Consider the following 18786-nt stretch of genomic DNA (forward strand, 5'->3'; position numbering starts at 1 on the left):
GGTCCATGTCTGTGCTCCATATGTAAGAACTGGAAGAACGCATTAATTATATACTTTTGTGCGGAGGTATCGGGCGTATTTATTGTTTTTTCAGGATATAGCTCATTTTTCCGAATGTCACCTATGCGAGTCTTATCCTCCTTTTTATTTCTGCTGGTTGATATTCTTTACTCTTATTCTTTATTCTAACTGTACTGCAGATAAAGTAATGGACCTAAAACACTACCTTGTGGTACTCCAGCACTTGTTGTTCTCAAGTTAGAGTAACCGTTTTCATATTTTATTCTAAACAATGTTTCATTAATATACCAAGCTAAATCCAGTTCTTAGGGCAAAAGCAGGTAAATCCCATTTGTGTTCTAGCCCATCATGCCAGACTATATTAAAAGCCTGATATCTAGAAATACTGACTTAACTTAGTGAAAAAATTTATTAGTCTACAACAATTTTTACAATAAAATTAACATTTTACATTTTGATATGTTTTTACCAATACAACACAGTTGTTATCGAGTGCGCACTTAGATCTAAAGTAATACTCGTGCTATTCCTCTTGCAATCGATTAGTTTTCTCTGCACTGGTTGATCATGCCTAAAAGTTATAAATATTGATTTAGTTTGTTATGCCAATATAAAGGTTTTATGTCTGAATCATCATCATCATCACCACCAACCCGTAACCGTCCACTGCTGGACATAGGTCTCCCTCAGCTCTTTCCATCTGTCTCTGTTTTGTGCGGCTTGCATCCAGTTACCGATAACATGCTTCAGATCGTCGGCCCATCTGGTTGGTGGGCGTCTTCTGCTCCGTAGTGGTTCATCTCGCGGCCTCCACTCGACAATACGTTTTGTCCATCGGTTGTCTGACAATCTGGCGACGTGTCCTGTCCAATTCCACGTCTGTTGACGTCTGAATAGCAATCAGCAAATTTAGACCTGCTTCAAAGATTTTAGAAAAATGTTCTCACCAGAGTACACCATGAAAATTACAACCTGAGAGACATTTTTACGTGTAGAGAATTACTCTGATTGAGTGATGGAATTTAAATATATAGTCATTACACTATCTAGCTACACAATGCTCGAAACAGATGTGGAAGATCAAGTGAATAGAGCAAAAAGCCACAGATTTTCTGAATGAAACAATATGGAGAAATAAAGATGTCCGAGCAGAAAGGAAAGGCAGATTATACAAAAGAGACATTAGACCAATAGTGACATATGCGACAGAAACACGACCAGATACAGAAAGGACAAAAATAATGATAGAAACAACAGAGGGCAAAAGCAAAAAATTGATGGTATGACACTAGGCAAAGCTAGAAGTACAGATATATGAGAGAGATGCAAGGTGGAGAATACAGTCAAACCCGCTTATTAGAATATCTCTTAGAGGAATATCCCGGATTAAGGAATAAAAATTTGATGCCCCGAAACGTTTCTACTAGCGACCAATGATAGGTTATTAGAATATCCCGGTTATAGGAATACTTTTGATTGGCACGAGGGCTATTCCAATAAGCGGGTTCGACTGTATTAATAGGTGGGTAAGAAACAGAAGAGTAGATTAGAATGACCATATAAGCCGAATGACAACAAATAGAATTGTAAGGATGGCGAGAGAAGGTTGCCCAATAGGGTGCATCGAAAAAGGCGAATTTTTTTTTTGCGATGGAAAAGTAATACCTTACAAAAGTTGCCCAATCAACTGTTAAGTATTTTGGTAAAATTTTTTCGAAATTGGAAAATATCTTCTGCCCCCAAGACAATTTAAAATTTTGAAAAAATGTTAACAGACGAAAAAATTTTTATTTCGAAACGAAAATGTAATAGCTTATAAAAGTTGCCTAACACATTATTTAGTATTTTAGTAAAATTCCGTTGAAATAAAAAAATATTTTCTGCCTCCCACGGCAACTAAAAATTAGAAAAAATACATTACTACGCGACAATATGCGAATTTCTTTTGTAAGGGAAATGTAATATCTTATAGAACTTGAATAAATAAATTCGGTTTAAATTGGAAAATATTTTGTGGTTTCACAAAGCAATTAAAAATTTTACTTAAGAAAAGTATGCTAAAACATTCTTTTTATAACAAAATAGCCTAACTTATCAGTCTCCCTGACGTCTCCCAAGTTTTTTAGTACTAAAATAAATATACTTAAAGCAAAGTACAAAATTAGGTATTAATATAAATATTACAAAAAAATATACTCAAATACGCTTCACAAACTGCTACAGAAGCTTGTGTCACAAGCTTGACACATCGTTCTACACATTGTTGTGGCAGTGATATTTCTCAATCTCAATATTAAAAGGGTCTAAGTTAGGATTATTAATAAAATTTCGCAGATTGTCCTCGAAAATCTAGAGAATATAGGTAGTTCTGTAAGGTGATATTCTTGTTAGTTAATTAACTCAAAGTAGTACTTTGAATCAAAATTTTTATAGGAGCAAGTTTGAAGACCGTCACGTTTTTTGATTTGGTCACTGGCAAACTTCTTTTGATATCCAAGGGGTAGATCATTTGAATGTCGCAAAAATACAAACCACTGAAGAAGTTTTTTAAGATGTTCTTCTAACAGCCGTATTACATCACCCTTAACGCCAGTATTTACGACTGTTTTGTCACATGCAACAGCTGGATTTGATACTTTCTGATATACCAGACAGCGGATACCCATATCCGAAATATTTGCACCCTGGCTCATGCACAAGTGTTATGTGCTCTTTCACGAACGTTTGACCATAAAACTTGGTACTGTTTTTACTTGAGCTAAAGTTTTGTCTTTGCGTCGGTAACGTTCTCCTTTTACCGTTGTTCTCTTTGATTATATTTGTTTTTGTTTTCTCTATCAATCGAGCTTATCATAATTTTTCTGGGACCCCTTTGATTTAATAGAAATTCGCGCTCATCCAGAGGCACTTTTTGAGATTTGCTACAAAGACAATTAATCAGACTGTCACATTTGCATGCTGCAAGATCAAAACGTGTAGTTTTACTTTTGTCCTTAAAGCATATTAAGTTTCATATATTGGCCATGATTGGCTTTTAAAAGCTGAATAATTCTTGTATGTTACATTATTGGAATTAAAGCCTTTTTCCATATTTCCTCCAATTTAATTGCAACCTGTTCGGCAATACCAGAAAATTCTGGCTCTTTCTTGCTGAGTTTTTTATCCTCTTGTAAACACAAAATTTCATCGCTTGTTTGTATTTCGGCAAATCATTTTCAGGTATATTTGGTGGTTGCCCAAAAATGGGGCGGTCCACAGTACTTCTTTAATTTAAAAACAACAATAATAACAAAGTAAGGCATCGCACCAAACATAAGTGAAAATTATATGCACGGACTCACGAAGCGGGACATTTCAAAGGGGTTGGGGAGACTGAAAAAACAAATAAAACTTTAAATATCGTTTAAATTTGTAATTGACAACATTTTAAGTTTTCTTTAATTGATCTTAGATCGAGTTAGCACATACTTTATTCCACATAATATAAATTGAAATTTCCATAAAAATGAGATATTTAATAAAATTCAAGGTCGCTGGGGGGACAGAAAATTCGCTTAGAAAAAAAAATTAAAAATACTAATATGCTGAAAAATAACACTAGCAACTTTTTCACGCTATTTGATATAACATTTCCAACTTTTATTTTTTCGATGCACCCCATTGCCCAATAGGAAGACGATCAGTAAAAAGACAACCAGAACGATGGAACGACAACTTACTGGAGACACATTGAGAAAGTGGACAGAATCATGTCTATGCAAAAAGAAGACCATTATTTCCACATGAGGTTTTTCGATACCTCGTTATAGTTATTATTAATAATCTGCCTAAAACAACATACGCACCTGTTTAAAATGATCACTACTATTCCACTATCCGGCCGTTTGAAAGCAACTTGAGATACTAAGTGGTCAGCATTACATTGGGATGAATAAATTCTCTTGGAACCTACTGGTAGAAATTTGGAATAGTGTCCGATTGCGTAATAAAGTGGTTGCTTATAAAATTCGGATTTAATACTTATTATTGGAGAATCCCTTCCGGCAGCGATGGTGGGACCTCCTTTATCATCCAGAACTATATTCCAATCTACCCAACCTGTCACCCAGTGATTCAAGTCCTGTGGACAAACATTTTACTTTTAGAAATTTTGGTATTATACATCTATAATTCTATTTGTATTTAATTTAATTTAAATTAGTAGCTATACAATAAATGTAAAAACCAACCTGCATAATATCATAAGCATATACTTCGCCCTTAGACCAATCACCCAAGACAACACCCATTGTTCCTAAAATTAGATACAATAAAAATAACAAAACACATAAAACACAACTATAACAAATTATATATTATATTGAAGATGATTCGCATAAAGAAAGACCAACATTTTATTAATAACAAGACAGATATATATAATCTCCCAAATATATAATATATCATAATTTAATAAACTGATTTTATTGATTTTATTATTATTTTATATATTTTTTAATGATTTTATTTTGAAAATGTACCATTGGCAGATATTTTTAAATACGGCCCCGAACTGGCCATATTTTGTTTTCGGGAAGCCGTCTGTTTGCGAACCGGTCGTACTGCAGCCACTTGGCTTACACTAGTCAACAAATAAACAAAAAAAGTTGCGACTGATGTTAAAATAGCTGTAGAGTGAAGTTTAAAGCGTCCTGAATGCGAATTCAAACACCAAAATGTTCCACCACATATATATTTTAGCTATCTTCTAAAAGTGCCGCGCATTTCTGCGTAGGCGTCCACCGCACATTGGCTGGTCAGGTGAAATGTTAGATTTGGAGTTATAGAAGGCATCAAATATGGCTGTTTATTATAAAAATTCTTATATACTATATACACATAAGTTCAGAACTAGAAACAAAAACTATATTAAGTCTTTTGTACACAATTTTGTGCATATCCCAATTTTCCCATAACTAAAGACTGGATTATATGCAAAATGCATATGCATATATATGCTGCATATTTCTCATGTTTTTCATAAATGCATATGCCTTGCATATTTGGAGATTTAAGAGCATATAAATGCATATTTTGATGGGAATTTACTCTACCCCATTTAAAAATAAGGTATATATTAGTAACATCAACATCCATTAAAATAAAATGTGAAAGTAAATATTTTGCTGTTAAGCTCCTTTGTTGTTGTACCCATAAACATAATGGGCGTTATTTATAGCTGCAGGTATCATTATCCGGATATTTAAGATTTATAGACTTCTCAGAATTTACAAATTACCTAAGTAAATACCGATTATATTTTGAATAACATTACAAATATTACCTGTACTTTCTGCTGGTGTCGGCCAACTATGAATTATTCTGGGAAAACCAACCAAAACGAAATTTTAAGGCAGCGTTGCCAATTTAGCTTATTTTATGCTAGATTTGGCATATTTTTGTGTTGTTTAGCTTATTTATTTCTTGTTTAGCATATAGCATATTTTCTAGCATATTAAATAATATAAAAATTATTTAGTAAAAATCGAAAATCTTCTAATTCAGAACAAATTTTTATGTTGGCCTTACAATTACTAAAACAACTTAGGAACTCTCTCACAGGAACTTGAAACTGATATCAGTGAGTCAAATCTGATTCCTAACAAAAAATGTTTAACCATTCACACATACACACCTACATCAGCAAATCCCTTCGCCTTCAATAATGTTTATATTAGTACTTATGTCTGTGGACCATGAGATTACTATTAACTACAGGATCATGTTTCAGCATTTTTTAAAACAAATAATTTATCTGTACTGGGTTATGCTTGCTATAGGGATTTTTTATTAGTTGATAATGGAATACCTACTGTTGAACTGATCATTCCATCATTCTTGTGAGGTTTGGCAAATACTATATTGGTCGAGTTGGCAACACTGTTTTAAGGGTAGGATAGATTATTTTATTTTATGAATGGTTAGTCTTAAATCAATCGCCGATTATTCAACTTTTGTGATTGCAAGTTATTGACTATACTGTGTAAAAAAATCATTTTATTATTATTGTGAAAATGCCTAAAGTAGCAAGGGAAAAATCAAGTCTTCTCAGAAGTTGGATTGGAAGTAACAATCATCTAAAAGTTATCGACAGTGAAAGTATGCTTTGCACCATTTGTGATAAAAAGGTAAGTTCTCCACTTCAATAGATTTTTAAACTTATCAAACTTCTTTGCACATCTATGTGTCTGTCTATTCTAAAATGACAAACCGTCCCATTTCTTCAAAAACTGTTTTTTAAAGTTCGCAACGGTTTGGCTTATACAGAGCGAGGTGTTGAGAGTGGCCCACCCTGTATACTACGGTACACTGACTGTACTTTATTGTTTGACGATTTCAATTTCACTTTGAGAAATAAAAAAAAATTGGGGGAGGTTTAAAAAGTTTGATCATTTTAATGTAGGTATCTATTTACGAAAACATCTAAAACATCATTATCATTATATTCCAGATTCCATGTCAAAAGAAATTCCAAGTAGTTCAACACATAAAAACTTCACTTCACCAAACTAAGCTATCAAAAAATGATAATAAACCTCGCCAGCAGATTCTACAGAACAGTTTGCAGATTCAGAATACGTCAGTTGGGCAAGAAACCTTTGCAAAGGATTTATGCCATTTTTTTTTGAACTGCAATATCCCTCTGCACAAGTTAGAACATAAATCGTGTCAAAACTTTTTAAAAACTTATTGCAAGATTAAAGATAAACCAGCTCAAATACCAAGTTCTTCAACTCTTCGGAAAAAATATGTCAGTGCATGTTACAAAGATGTGATGACGAGTATTAAAAATCAGTTAAAAGCCGATTATCTTTGGATTTCCGTCGACGAAACAACGGATACAAAGGGTCGACAAATTGCGAATCTAATTGTTGGAGTTCTTAACGACTCTGGCGATTTTAAAAACTCATACTTAATTAGTGTAAAATGTTTGGAAAAAACAAACTATGCTACAATAGCTAGATTTGTTAACGAATCCCTAACAATTTTTTTTTTACCTGATCAAGTACCATTTGAAAAAATATTATTAATGCTTAGTGATGCCGCCTCATATATGATGAAAGCTGCATCCAATCTTAAAATCTTTTTCCCTAATTTAATTCACTGTACATGTTTGGCGCACGGCCTAAACAGAGTTGCAGAGAAAGTTAGAATTGAATTTCCCAATGTAAACACCTTAATAAATAATGTAAAAAAAGTATTTCTGAAAGCACCACTACGTGTACAGGTATATAGGGAGATGCTTCCCGATATTCCTTTACCACCAGAACCAGTATTAACCAGATGGGGAACTTGGCTTAAAAGTGCTATATTTTTATCTGAACACTACGACGACATCAAAAGCGTTATTTCAAGTTTTGATCCGACTTGTACCGCTATTGATAACTGTCAAAATATTTTTAAAGAAAAGTCTATTAAAAATCAATTGTTGTATATAAAATCGAATTTCGATATCATTGAAAGTTCAATTACAAAATTAGAGGCTCAAAATTTATGTCTTCACAATAGTATGTCTATTGTTGATTCGGTTAAACAGAAAATAACAAATCTGAATGGGGAAATTGGAGTAAAAATTAAAGATAAACTTGATGACGTTTTAAACAAAAATGAGGGTTTCACTTTATTGCGTTCAATAAATAATATAATCAATTTTGGAAACTTCGATGAAAATATTAATATGGATCCGTCTCTAATAGCAAAGTTTAAATATGCCCCAATTACATCTTGTGACGTTGAGAGATCTTTTTCTGCCTATAAACAAATATTAACAGATAGAAGACATAATATTAGTTTAGAAAATATGAATCAATATATGATTATTTATTGTAACAATAAAAATATGTAAATTTGTTTTATTGTACTCTTTTTATAATATTAGTTTAGAAAATATGAATCAATATTGTAACAATAAAAATATGTACATTTATTTTATTGTACTCTTATTTATTTATCTTGTGGTCAAAATAAAATATTTTGCCGTTTTATTTGTCACAAAACCTGAAGTTAAAAAAATATATTAAGAAATAATAATACAATTTGGTTTAAATTCAAACCTATTTATTTATTTTTATTATTTTTTATTTATTTATGTATTTAACGTAAACCATAAAATTATTCATATAAAAATAAGTGCATATATAAATGCATATTTGCATGTTAATTGTGCATATTCAGCTTGTTTTAAAATGCATATTGCATGCATATTTTAGACATTTTTTAGTGCATATTTTCCAGTCTCTACCCATAACACTATTTGGATTAACACAAACACACATTTTATCCTGCATAGTAAAAAACTAGGATAGCCCCTGGTTACGGTTCCTAAATATTATAAGTTGTCCTGGCTAGTAAATTAGATTTAAAAAAATCCATTATTGTAATCTAGAACCTAAGGGTTATGGCATGTCCTTTGAACAAGGGAAGGTCTCGAACTAAATCATGTAATTCGGCTTGTTGGTTGCAATAAGGTACTATTTCGTCGCATTCGGGAAAATAAGAATCATTCTTTTCTGATACATCATCAGGTTCACTTTTGTCACCATACATTTCCAAATATTTCTCCCAATTTGCCGAGGTCCTGGAACTGGTAAATCTTCTCCACGAAAAACCGGTTATATTGAGGTAATATCTGGATATTCAATTTTATGCTTGCTCTTCCTTGAAAACCCAGACACTTTTGTCATGCAGGAGTAACAGTGGTTAAACTGGTTAAGAATTTTAGAACTATACAGGGTGTTTGGTAAAGAATCGGCCATAGCTTAACCTCAGGTTCCTGTGGTTCAAATGAGCCGATTTAAGCTAACTTACCTTAGTACAAAGTTTATAATAACCGAGATAGAGGGTGTCAAAGTTAAACTTTTTTTTATTTATTATTGAATATTTCCTGACAGGTATGAGATAACAACATGAAATTTGGTATGTGGGGGTTTTTTGGGTCTAGAAAACTAAATTCCCTACCAAAAATTATGTGTTGCCCAGAGGGCGCCACATACGCCTTTCATCACTAATTTATTACGTTCAATTTTTTTTATCCCTCACTCTGTATAATTTTGACATCAAAATTTTTATTCTCCTACTAGTGTTACTTAAAAAATATATACTTCTTTTATCTCCCTAAACTCAACCGTTTTCGACATAAACGCATTTTAAATCTGCGATACACCATCATTTTTATCATAATATCATTGAAGTTCCACCCGTAAAATAACTTAAAACCATAATAATATTGCCAGTTCTCAAATTTATGTCATTGCATCGCAAATTCCATTTGAAAAAATTTGCAATACATTTTTGGATAATTTTATGGTTTTAAGTTATTTTTCGGGTGTAACTACAATGATATTATTATGCTAAAAATGATGGTGTATCGGAGATTTAAAATGCGTTTATCTCGAAAACGGTTGAGTTTAGGGAGATGAAGTAAGTATACCTTTTTTAAGTAAAACTAATAGGAGAATAAAAATTTTAATATCAAAATTATACAGAGTGAGGGATAAAAAAATTGAACGTAATAAATGAGTGCTGAAAGGTGTATGTGGCGCCCTCTGGGCAATACATAATTTTTGGTAGGAAAGTTAGTTTTCTTGGCCCAAAAAACCCTTATATACCAAATTTCATGATGTTGATATCTCGTACCTGTCAGGAAATATTCAATCAAAAATAAAAAAATATTTAATTTTGACACCCTGTATCTCGGTTATTATAAACTTTGTACATCTGCACAAATTAGGAATAGTTAATTCATCAGTCTGTTTTTGTGATAATGTTTCGATTAGAAATTTGAACCATATTTTCTTTGAATGCAAAATTAACGAGAGATATACAAATCAATTATATTACAATTTACGACAAACACAAGTTCATTTTCCAATTAGTATAGGATATCTAATAAGTTGTCATAAAATGGAAATATTTAAATTACTCATTAACTACTTGAGAGAAACATGTAGTCATTTAAGTGAAATAGGTATAAATATAACAAAACTAATAAATTGAGGTAAAAATAAAATAAAAATCTGTGGCTAACGGACCCGCATCCAAGCCATTTTTTCTCTCTCACACACACATAAACTTTGTACTAAGGTAAGTTAGCTTAAATCGGCATATTTTAACCTCAGCAACCTGAGGTTAAGCTATGGCCCATTCTTTACCAAACACCTTGTATAGGTTTACTGATTAAGGGCTACCTTTGGTTAATTCTTTATTTAAATGTTAATGTGTTATTCGTGTAGACATTAGATATCCCAGTGTTGCCAAATTATGCATAATTTTTAGGAAAAACTTTAATTTGATAAGATCACGCTCCGATATATTACAAATGACTGTTTTCAGTCATTTGTAAAAAGGCCCTCAAGTTGTTTTCTCTTGCACACTGCAAGATTGCAAAAATTTCTGCCTGAAATACGGCGGTATATTCTCCCAGTGGAATGGAAATATTTTGAGTTAGTTCTATTCAAGAAACTGAAGGCCCTGGGGCAGATAAATCTGTCATTTGGACTGAAGATTCTCGAAAAACTGCACCATAGGTACATTAGGTATGCTTTATTGGCTGAAAATCTGATACAAAAGGGACACTATGAGCAAGACCTAGTAAAAAAACGGATAAATAAAGTTCTGGATAGCCAATATGATAGCCTGACGTTGGTTGCATTTATAGCTATAGAGGGAGCATTAGATAATATCTACAATAAGCATACGTTCAAAAGCAATAGACGAAGCAAGTTGCAGATCGATAGACTGGATGACCAGGAGCCGTGTGATATACAAAAGTTTACTAAGGGATAGAATGTTAGCACAAGTAGCCAGAGGCTGTCCGTAGACAAAGTCTTTTCGTCTCTCTTGTAGAATCTGGTTTATGCTACAATTGATTGGCTGATAGCTAGACTTAACAGTGATATGTGTGGTGTCCTTTGGTCATCTTATCCCACGTCAACTCTGGTGGCACAGGCAGAGATATAATGCGAAATGCTCTGATCGTAGTTACAAAATGTGTGTTAAATATAAAGGTCAATTTAAGACCACAATGAAGAAATTTACTACATAGAAGGAGAAATTTAGAATAAAATAAAGAATCTTAAGGGATAATTGGCACGAGATTTACTTGGAATCTGATAATCTGATTGTGAATAACCAAGAGTCAAGAGTGTCGTAACTACGTTAAATGTAGCTAGACTTAAGACGGGTGGACGGTTTCGAAAAGGTGGGAAATATGTTTAATAAGATCCCACAGATACAGAAATATACGGCGTAATAACCAAGTGACTACGACTAATATTAAAATAATAAAACGTTACTTACCAACGCAGGCTTCTGTAGCCAAAAGGAACTTGTCAGGGTATTGTTTGTGAACATCGTCTAATAGGTAGGTGTTGTTATTAAGATCCTTATAAAAATGCACTGCAATTCCATCCACGTATTCTTTGGTTTTATTATCTCTAAGTATCTGAAACCAAATATAGAAGGTACACACACCCAAACCTATATGGAATCACCATGTATTTCAAAGTAATATTTCTTTCTTTTGAAAAAACTTGTTATTGTTGCGAAGAATAAAGTTTTTTATTGAAAATAACCAAATATATAAGACAATCGGATAGTACAGCTCGGTACGGTGTAGGTTATTTGCTTGAGTTGCAAATTGAACGAAAATAAATAAACTAACTTTTGCGTCCAAAAACGAAAATATGCCTCATGTGCGGTTATAGAACTTACAGCGAGGAAAGATTATTGGTCTTGTGGAGAAAGTAATGCTCTCAGAGGGACATAGCTGTAGAGCTAGGCGTAATACAGGGCGTTCTGTCCAAAACTTATGCTAGGTAACAATAGCTAGGAAAGCTCAAAAATAAAGCAAGGGAAAGTCGCCAAAAGTAATAACGGCTCTCCACGATCGTTTAATTGTCCAATCAGCTGGAAGACACCCAATCATTTCTCAACTGCAGCTCCAAAGGCAGCTTTTGGAAGCTACAGGTGTAACTCTTTCAGTTGAAACGATAAGAAGAAGAGTTCGTATCAAGAAGTATACAGCAGGAGACAGTTATGGATTCCCGAGTTATCCAGGCAGCACAAAATAGATTGCCTAAATTGGTGTCTTCACCACCAAAACTGGAACTTTGGGAATTGACAAAATGTGTTTTTCCAAAAAAGTCAGGATTTGTGTAAAATCAAATGACCCACGAAATCGTGTACTTAGAGGTCGAGGAAGACAAGCAAGAACGAAAACTGTCAGGGAAAGTGTAATGTTCTAGAGAGGAATTGTGATCCGTAAAAAAACTCCTTTAATTTTCATCCAACCAACTTTAACTGCTCACAAGTATGTTGATAACCTGTAGTCAGGCTCTGCACGCAGAATATCGTGGCTGCGCAACCTGAGAGAGTGGTACGAATGTACATCAAATGAACTTTTAAGAGCAGCCATATCTTAAATACGAATAGCTATGATGATTGCCGACCTCCGCCGAGGAGATGGCACTTAAAGAAGAAGAAGAGTCAGGCTCTGGAGAGGTGCAACAGGAGAAAATTTTATTTTATTGCATGATAATGGACCTTTACATACCATTAGAGTGACTACAGACATCATTGAAGCAGAAGGTATCCCTTGTTTCGAGTGGCCTGCTTGCTCACCCTAATCCTATAGAGTATTTGTGGGATATGCTTAACAGAAAAATTAGAGCTCGCTGGGATAATTCACAAAACACCGCACAGCTAGTACAAGCTGCTCTTAAAGGATGGAGATACCACAATAAAATGTTGATAATTTGATTAGGAGCGTGCCCACGCCAACTGAAGCTTACATAAAGACTAAAGGTGATAACACTGACTACCACAAAATACAAAAAAAAAATAAAAACAATTTAAACATTATTCGTTTTACATTGAAATTTTGTATGCTATTGACTTTAAAACAATTACTTTCAATTTGTTTGTTAAACAGTATATTGTTTTATTTAATTGTTATGTATATGTTATTAAATTGCTTTAAAATAAATATTGTTTGAATTCGTGTGTTAGTTTTTTTAAATTCGCACGAAATAGTAAGAAATATCAGATGATTCCATATAAGTTTGGGTGTATGTATTAGCTAAGAGGAGGCTTATTCAATTGAAGTTTATGTGGTTCAAAACATTTTTACGGTAAATCAAATTACAAATAATAATTATTACTACAATAAAGGCACATATCCTATTGTTTCATCAACTGATATATACTCTACTTAACCTTCCGTGACTAACATTGGGTCTGTGAAACGGACCACTTAGAGTATTTTACGATTATATCCAAATTGTTCGTTATATATCTTCGCCGCTATCAGTAGCTACCTGATTCAGGTGCCTGTTTTTAGTGTTGAAGTTTGAGTCTTTAGTGTCCAGTGATTATGCAATTATCGGCAAATTTGGCCTCAGGCACCGATGTTGGATGTGACATACTCGATGAAAAAAATGACGACAGAAGTAAAAGGTGAAGCTAGGTACAAATAACAGCAGTGGAAAAATTGAGGTTTTTTTTCGCAAATGAGATGTGATATAATTGTTTTATTTTATTTGGTATTTTGCTAATATTTAAGAGGCTTAATAAATTCAGAATAGGTATTATTCTTGTTTAATTTCACTCCTTCAAGGAGTAAACAGAACTTTACGCTTGAAAGTGTGTCAATGGAAACATTTTTTTATGTCGGTCTCTGACACCGAAATAAACCTTAATGTCCAGAAAACCTCTGTTCGTTGCGGAAGGTTAAAGAATCCTTGTGGCTGATGGCGGAAGAATTCTTTTACAGCATTTTCTATTTCTTCGTCTTACTGCAAAAGTTTAGATACCTTTCAACCCTTTTTTTCAGTAACCGAATGATGTGAAAATCACAAGGCGATAAATTGGGACTATAGAGTGGATGCTCTAATATACTTCATCCCCTAAGAAAATTATTATGAAAAACTTAAAGGGTAATAGCTAGAAACATACAGTATAGTAGCCTTTAGTATAGTGCCTTTTGTTTATTCAACTATGAGTTTGATATCAGTGAACAAGTGTTTAGATTTTTTTTCTAACTGTAAGTCAAATTACTTACCTGTGGAACAAATGGTAACAAGCTTCTTTGGTCATCTACAGTCATAAGTGTGAGATGTTTGTGAGCTGACTTCTTCAATGTAGGACCTAGGTAATCCCTAATCCAATAACCCTAAAAATATTATACAAAAACTGATAAAAGCACATGAGATACTGAATTTTAGAATTGTAATATGATAATATCATTTCTTCTTTCTTCTTTACGTGCCATCTCCTCAAAGAAGGTTGGCAATTATCATTGCTATTCTCACTTTTGACACTAGAGCCCGAAAGAGTTCAGTTGAGCTGCATTCAAACCATTCTCTGAGATTTCTCAGCCAGGCCATTTTTCTCCTACCTATGCTGCGCCTTCTTTGAATCTTTCCCTGCATAATTGAAGCTTTCTTATTTTGATGGAATCCAGTATCTCCCTGCTGTTCTGTATTCTCCTTGGTACTTCCTCATTGGTTATTCTGTCTGTCCAGGAGATTCTCAGCATTCTTCGATACGTCCACATCTCAAATGCTTCCAGTCTATTGAGGCATTGTTTATTGAGAGTCCATGTCTCCACACCATATAAAAGAACAGAAAATACATAACATTATAGTACTCGCTTTCTAAGATTTAGGCTGAGGTCTCTACTACATAATATTTAGGGGATGGGTACGAACTTTCGGCTTCAATACTATTTAAATGGCATTCATTTTTTTTCGAATCCTGAGAAAACTAATAAGTGTTTTTGAAAAATTTAAACGCAGAATGAAAGATTACGTTATTACCGAGGACCGAAAATCCCTGAAAACTTCTATAATGTTTATTTTAATAAGTTACAGGGGTGAAAAAATAAGAGAAAATTTGGTGTGACTTTTAATTTCAAATATCTCATTTAAAAGAAACTTTTTATTCATTCTAAGGAACTTTCGGCCCTCGGTAATAAAGTAGTCTTTCATTCTGCGTTTAAATTTTTCAAAAACACTTATTAGTTTTCTTAGGATTTGAAAAAAATAATTACATTTAAAATACATTAAAAATTTTGACAGGCGTCAAAATGTTCCTTTTCTCTTAAGGTTATTATTTATACTGACAATTTTTTTAAATGAAACACTTCAGTAAATAAACAATTATATTAAATATCAACACTTACCAAGTCTTCCGGGTACCATAAAGTTCCAGGAGTACCGACATACTCTGCCATGGCTATAAAAGGTTCGTTACTGGTTGTAAGACCCCAGAACGTTAGGTTATGTTGTTTGTATAAATCGAAAAATTTGACGTAGTAATTAGCAAGCAACTGGTAGACTTCTTTTCTGACAAAACCCACGAATCCCATATAGCTGTTGTTTTCTTTGTACGCTTTGGGGATAACCCACGTCGACGTGAATAGTTTCAGATTCTTTTGTAGCTTAAGTGCTTCATGAATAAATGGAATCTGCAGAAAAAGAAGTTTTAGATAATAAACCTATAACTTTAATAATATACTTTTATTCCTCATCAGTCATATTGACTGGAATCAAACATCGTCTATCTGGACAGAGGCAGGAGAATCCGACGACATCAAAATCACCTGTTCCACAATTAAAACTTCCCGTGTTCCAGTGTTCTCATACATCAAAGTTTGTCCGACTAGACACCCTTAAGCTATTAAAAAATTTTCAGCTTGCTATTAATCAACTTTTTTTTCATACGCGGGATCCAGACCTATGAGTATACATTGTTGCTAAGAACATTAATTTTGGGAATAAAAATATAAAAATTGAGTTTTATCCCATATGTACAGGGCTTTTCAGAACAATTAAAAAGGATAGGAAAGAGATCAACACAAAATTAAAATATAGTAAAATAAATAGGTGTGAGTTTTTTTATATTTCTTATTTTCTCTAATCAACTATAAAACTATTACTATTCGAGATCAAAATATGATTACCTACATAGATTAGTTAATCCTATGGAATCTGGTCCTGATTAAATTATCTATCAATTAACTTTCCAATCTTTAAGTTCTAATCTACTCGATAAGACTTATTTATGAATAAAATTGACATGGTATAATGATATAATTTCATGACGTACACAATGACCACACCAACCAAAAAAATATGGTTATAACCAATAAGTAAGATAGGTAAAAAGGTTTAACGTATTTTATTTTTAACCGCATACATAGGTTTCTCACACGTAGATATGAAAACTTTTATTAAAATCCCTTCAAGGGCTACATCACAAAAGAACTTTTTCGATTTTCTTACAAAATCATCATCAGTGTTAAAATAAATAGGTTGAATGCTAGCTGAACACCAAAGAAACACCAGGCTGAGAACGCTTTAAATAGTAAATAGTTGTTTTAAAAATGCATGTTTGCTTGAAATTCCATAGGATGGATATAATCTATAGGGAATGATGCCCTCAGATAAAGAATGAACCTTTCCATCACGTGGGATGTAAAGTGAGTTGTTTTTGTCTCTACATTACGACAGTCAGATGGCAAATCTGTTGCCCATGGAATTGAAAGCAAATATGCATTTTTAAAATAACTATATACCATTTAACCTTTACCTACCCGCGCATCAAGTTAGAACATAACTTCACGCGTTGCGTGCTTTATACGCCACAAGAAAATTCCCTTAAAACAGCGGATTTGTTTATTTTTTTTTTTTTTTGGAATATACACTTAGTTGTTTGTTATAAACCTTATTTGGCATCAGTGAATACTTGGGAGTTCCTTCTCAGTAAGCCAATTGGGATTTATAACTGGAATCATGGAATGACTTGATTCCATGATAAATAAAATTAATAATAAAAATTTTTTTCAAATGTGATTTTTTACAGGAGAAAAAGTATTGTTTATAAAGAAGCATATTTTATTTGCCATAATGACTAAAAAACAATTGAAATATGCACTTATATTCCTACTTATATTAATATAATCTTGGCGTATATTGTCCACCACCCGAAACAACAAATAATAAACTGTAAATTACGATCTTCCCAGAACGCCGATTATAAAGAGACTAAAACCAAATTATAAAGCACATTCCAGTGATAGGTTAGAGAGATAAACAAGGTCAAAAATTAAATTTTTAAATATATTTGCAGTAGAATTCTTATATCTGGCGTACAAAATAGGCCAGCGCGTGTAGTTAAAGGTTAAAGGCTTATTACCCTGGTATTTCTTTGGTGGCTCAGCTAGCATTCAACCTGTTTATTTTAACACTGATGATGATTTTGTAAGAAAATTGAAAACGTTCTGTTGTAATGTAACCCTTAAAGGGATTTAAATAAAAGTATTTATACATTTTTTTACAAAGTATTTTTCAATAATATTTTACTTACCTTAAGATTGATATCTTCTGGTGCTAGCTTAAAGTTTTTTAAAGTATGATCCACACAGTTTACTTCATTTGTGTCACTGTCAATATAGGAATACAGTCGAGTTGAGAAATCTGTCGAACCCATAGGAACTCTGGCTATGGTGTAGTTAAGCCCATCGTGTGAAAAATATGACCTAAAATTATATACTTGCAGGGAATTTTTTTAAGAGGTTAGGCGCAAAATTTCCAAAGTCTTTTTAAATGGATGTGTTTTTTCGGATCCTGAGAAAATTAATAGGTATTTTTGAAAAATTTAAACGAGGAACGAAAAATTGCATTCTTACCGAGGGCCGAAAGTCCCTGAAAGCTTCTATAATGTGAAAGGAGCGAAAAAAAAAGTTAGAAAATTTAGTGTGATTTTAAGAGACCTTCGAACCTCGGTTATAATGTAATCCTTCATTATGCGTTTAAATTTTTCAAAAATAGTTATTATAGTCCGTGTAGAAAGTATCCCGAAAAAAGAAATAGTCCAGGGTAATAAGGTTTTTCCCATGACACTCGAGCAACCAGGGTAATGAAGCGTTTTTTCGACAGGTAATACCTATAAGAGCAAATTGTAACTACTTCATCATTGGAAATCATTGGAAAACATTGAAACTTATTGTTTTCTTAGTACAAATATCTTTGAGATTATGGAAAAACCTTTAAAATGACGTATTAAAAAGTTTGATATACTCATTTATTGTTAATATAATTGCGAAAAAATGTCGGAATTGCAAAAAAAAAATAATTTCGCAATATCTATTGTAAAAATTAGTGCACAGTTTTGAAATTTTTGTCATATAAGGGCTCTTTGGTGCTTAATATGTTTTAAAAATTTGAAAGCGATTCATTCAATTGTTTAAATTTTATTCAAATTGTTTATCCCAGAGAGCATTTTTTTGCAATAACATAAGTCAGAAAAAAATGACGTTAGAACCATTCCAGAGGTGTCAAGTGAAAGAGCATGAGCTATATTTTCAACTTGGTTTAAAAAAAGCGAATATAAAATGTGTTTATTAGTAATAAATAATTATGCAATAGTATCATAAATCATTCGTTATAAACTTTTTATTTTGTTATACAGTGCGTCCATAAAGTAACGCATAAATTCGTTATTTCGTAAACCGGCGACTTTAAGGGAAAAATCCGAAACAGGTCGATTTTTATATTTAAATTACGATTTTTTGGCATATACATCATACTAGTGACGGCATCCATCTGGGCGTGATGACGTAATCGATGATTTTTTTAAATGGGAGCAGGGGTCATGTGATAGCTCATTTGAAAGGGTATTAAATTCTCTATCCAATAATATAAACATTAACATAATTATTTATAC

The 18786-nt window shown here is 32.7% G+C and overlaps 1 protein-coding gene across 1 annotated transcript in view; it reads right to left on the bottom strand.

Annotated features, from left to right (window-relative positions):
• Positions 1 to 416: 416 nt before the first annotated feature.
• LOC126886791 (lysosomal acid glucosylceramidase-like) overlaps positions 417 to 18786 on the bottom strand; it is a 36299-nt gene continuing 17929 nt past the window's right edge. The window contains exons 3-9 of the mRNA XM_050653843.1: positions 17428 to 17599; positions 15242 to 15526; positions 14120 to 14230; positions 11359 to 11503; positions 4251 to 4315; positions 3867 to 4141; positions 417 to 592 (exon numbers count right to left, since the gene is read on the bottom strand). Of these exons, the coding sequence (XP_050509800.1) occupies positions 487 to 592; positions 3867 to 4141; positions 4251 to 4315; positions 11359 to 11503; positions 14120 to 14230; positions 15242 to 15526; positions 17428 to 17599 (1159 nt within the window). The 3' untranslated portion in view covers positions 417 to 486. The remainder of the gene's footprint in view (positions 593 to 3866; positions 4142 to 4250; positions 4316 to 11358; positions 11504 to 14119; positions 14231 to 15241; positions 15527 to 17427; positions 17600 to 18786) is intronic.

This window comes from Diabrotica virgifera, chromosome 6 (assembly GCF_917563875.1).
Source record: "Diabrotica virgifera virgifera chromosome 6, PGI_DIABVI_V3a".
NCBI classification, from domain to species: Eukaryota; Metazoa; Arthropoda; class Insecta; order Coleoptera; family Chrysomelidae; genus Diabrotica; species Diabrotica virgifera.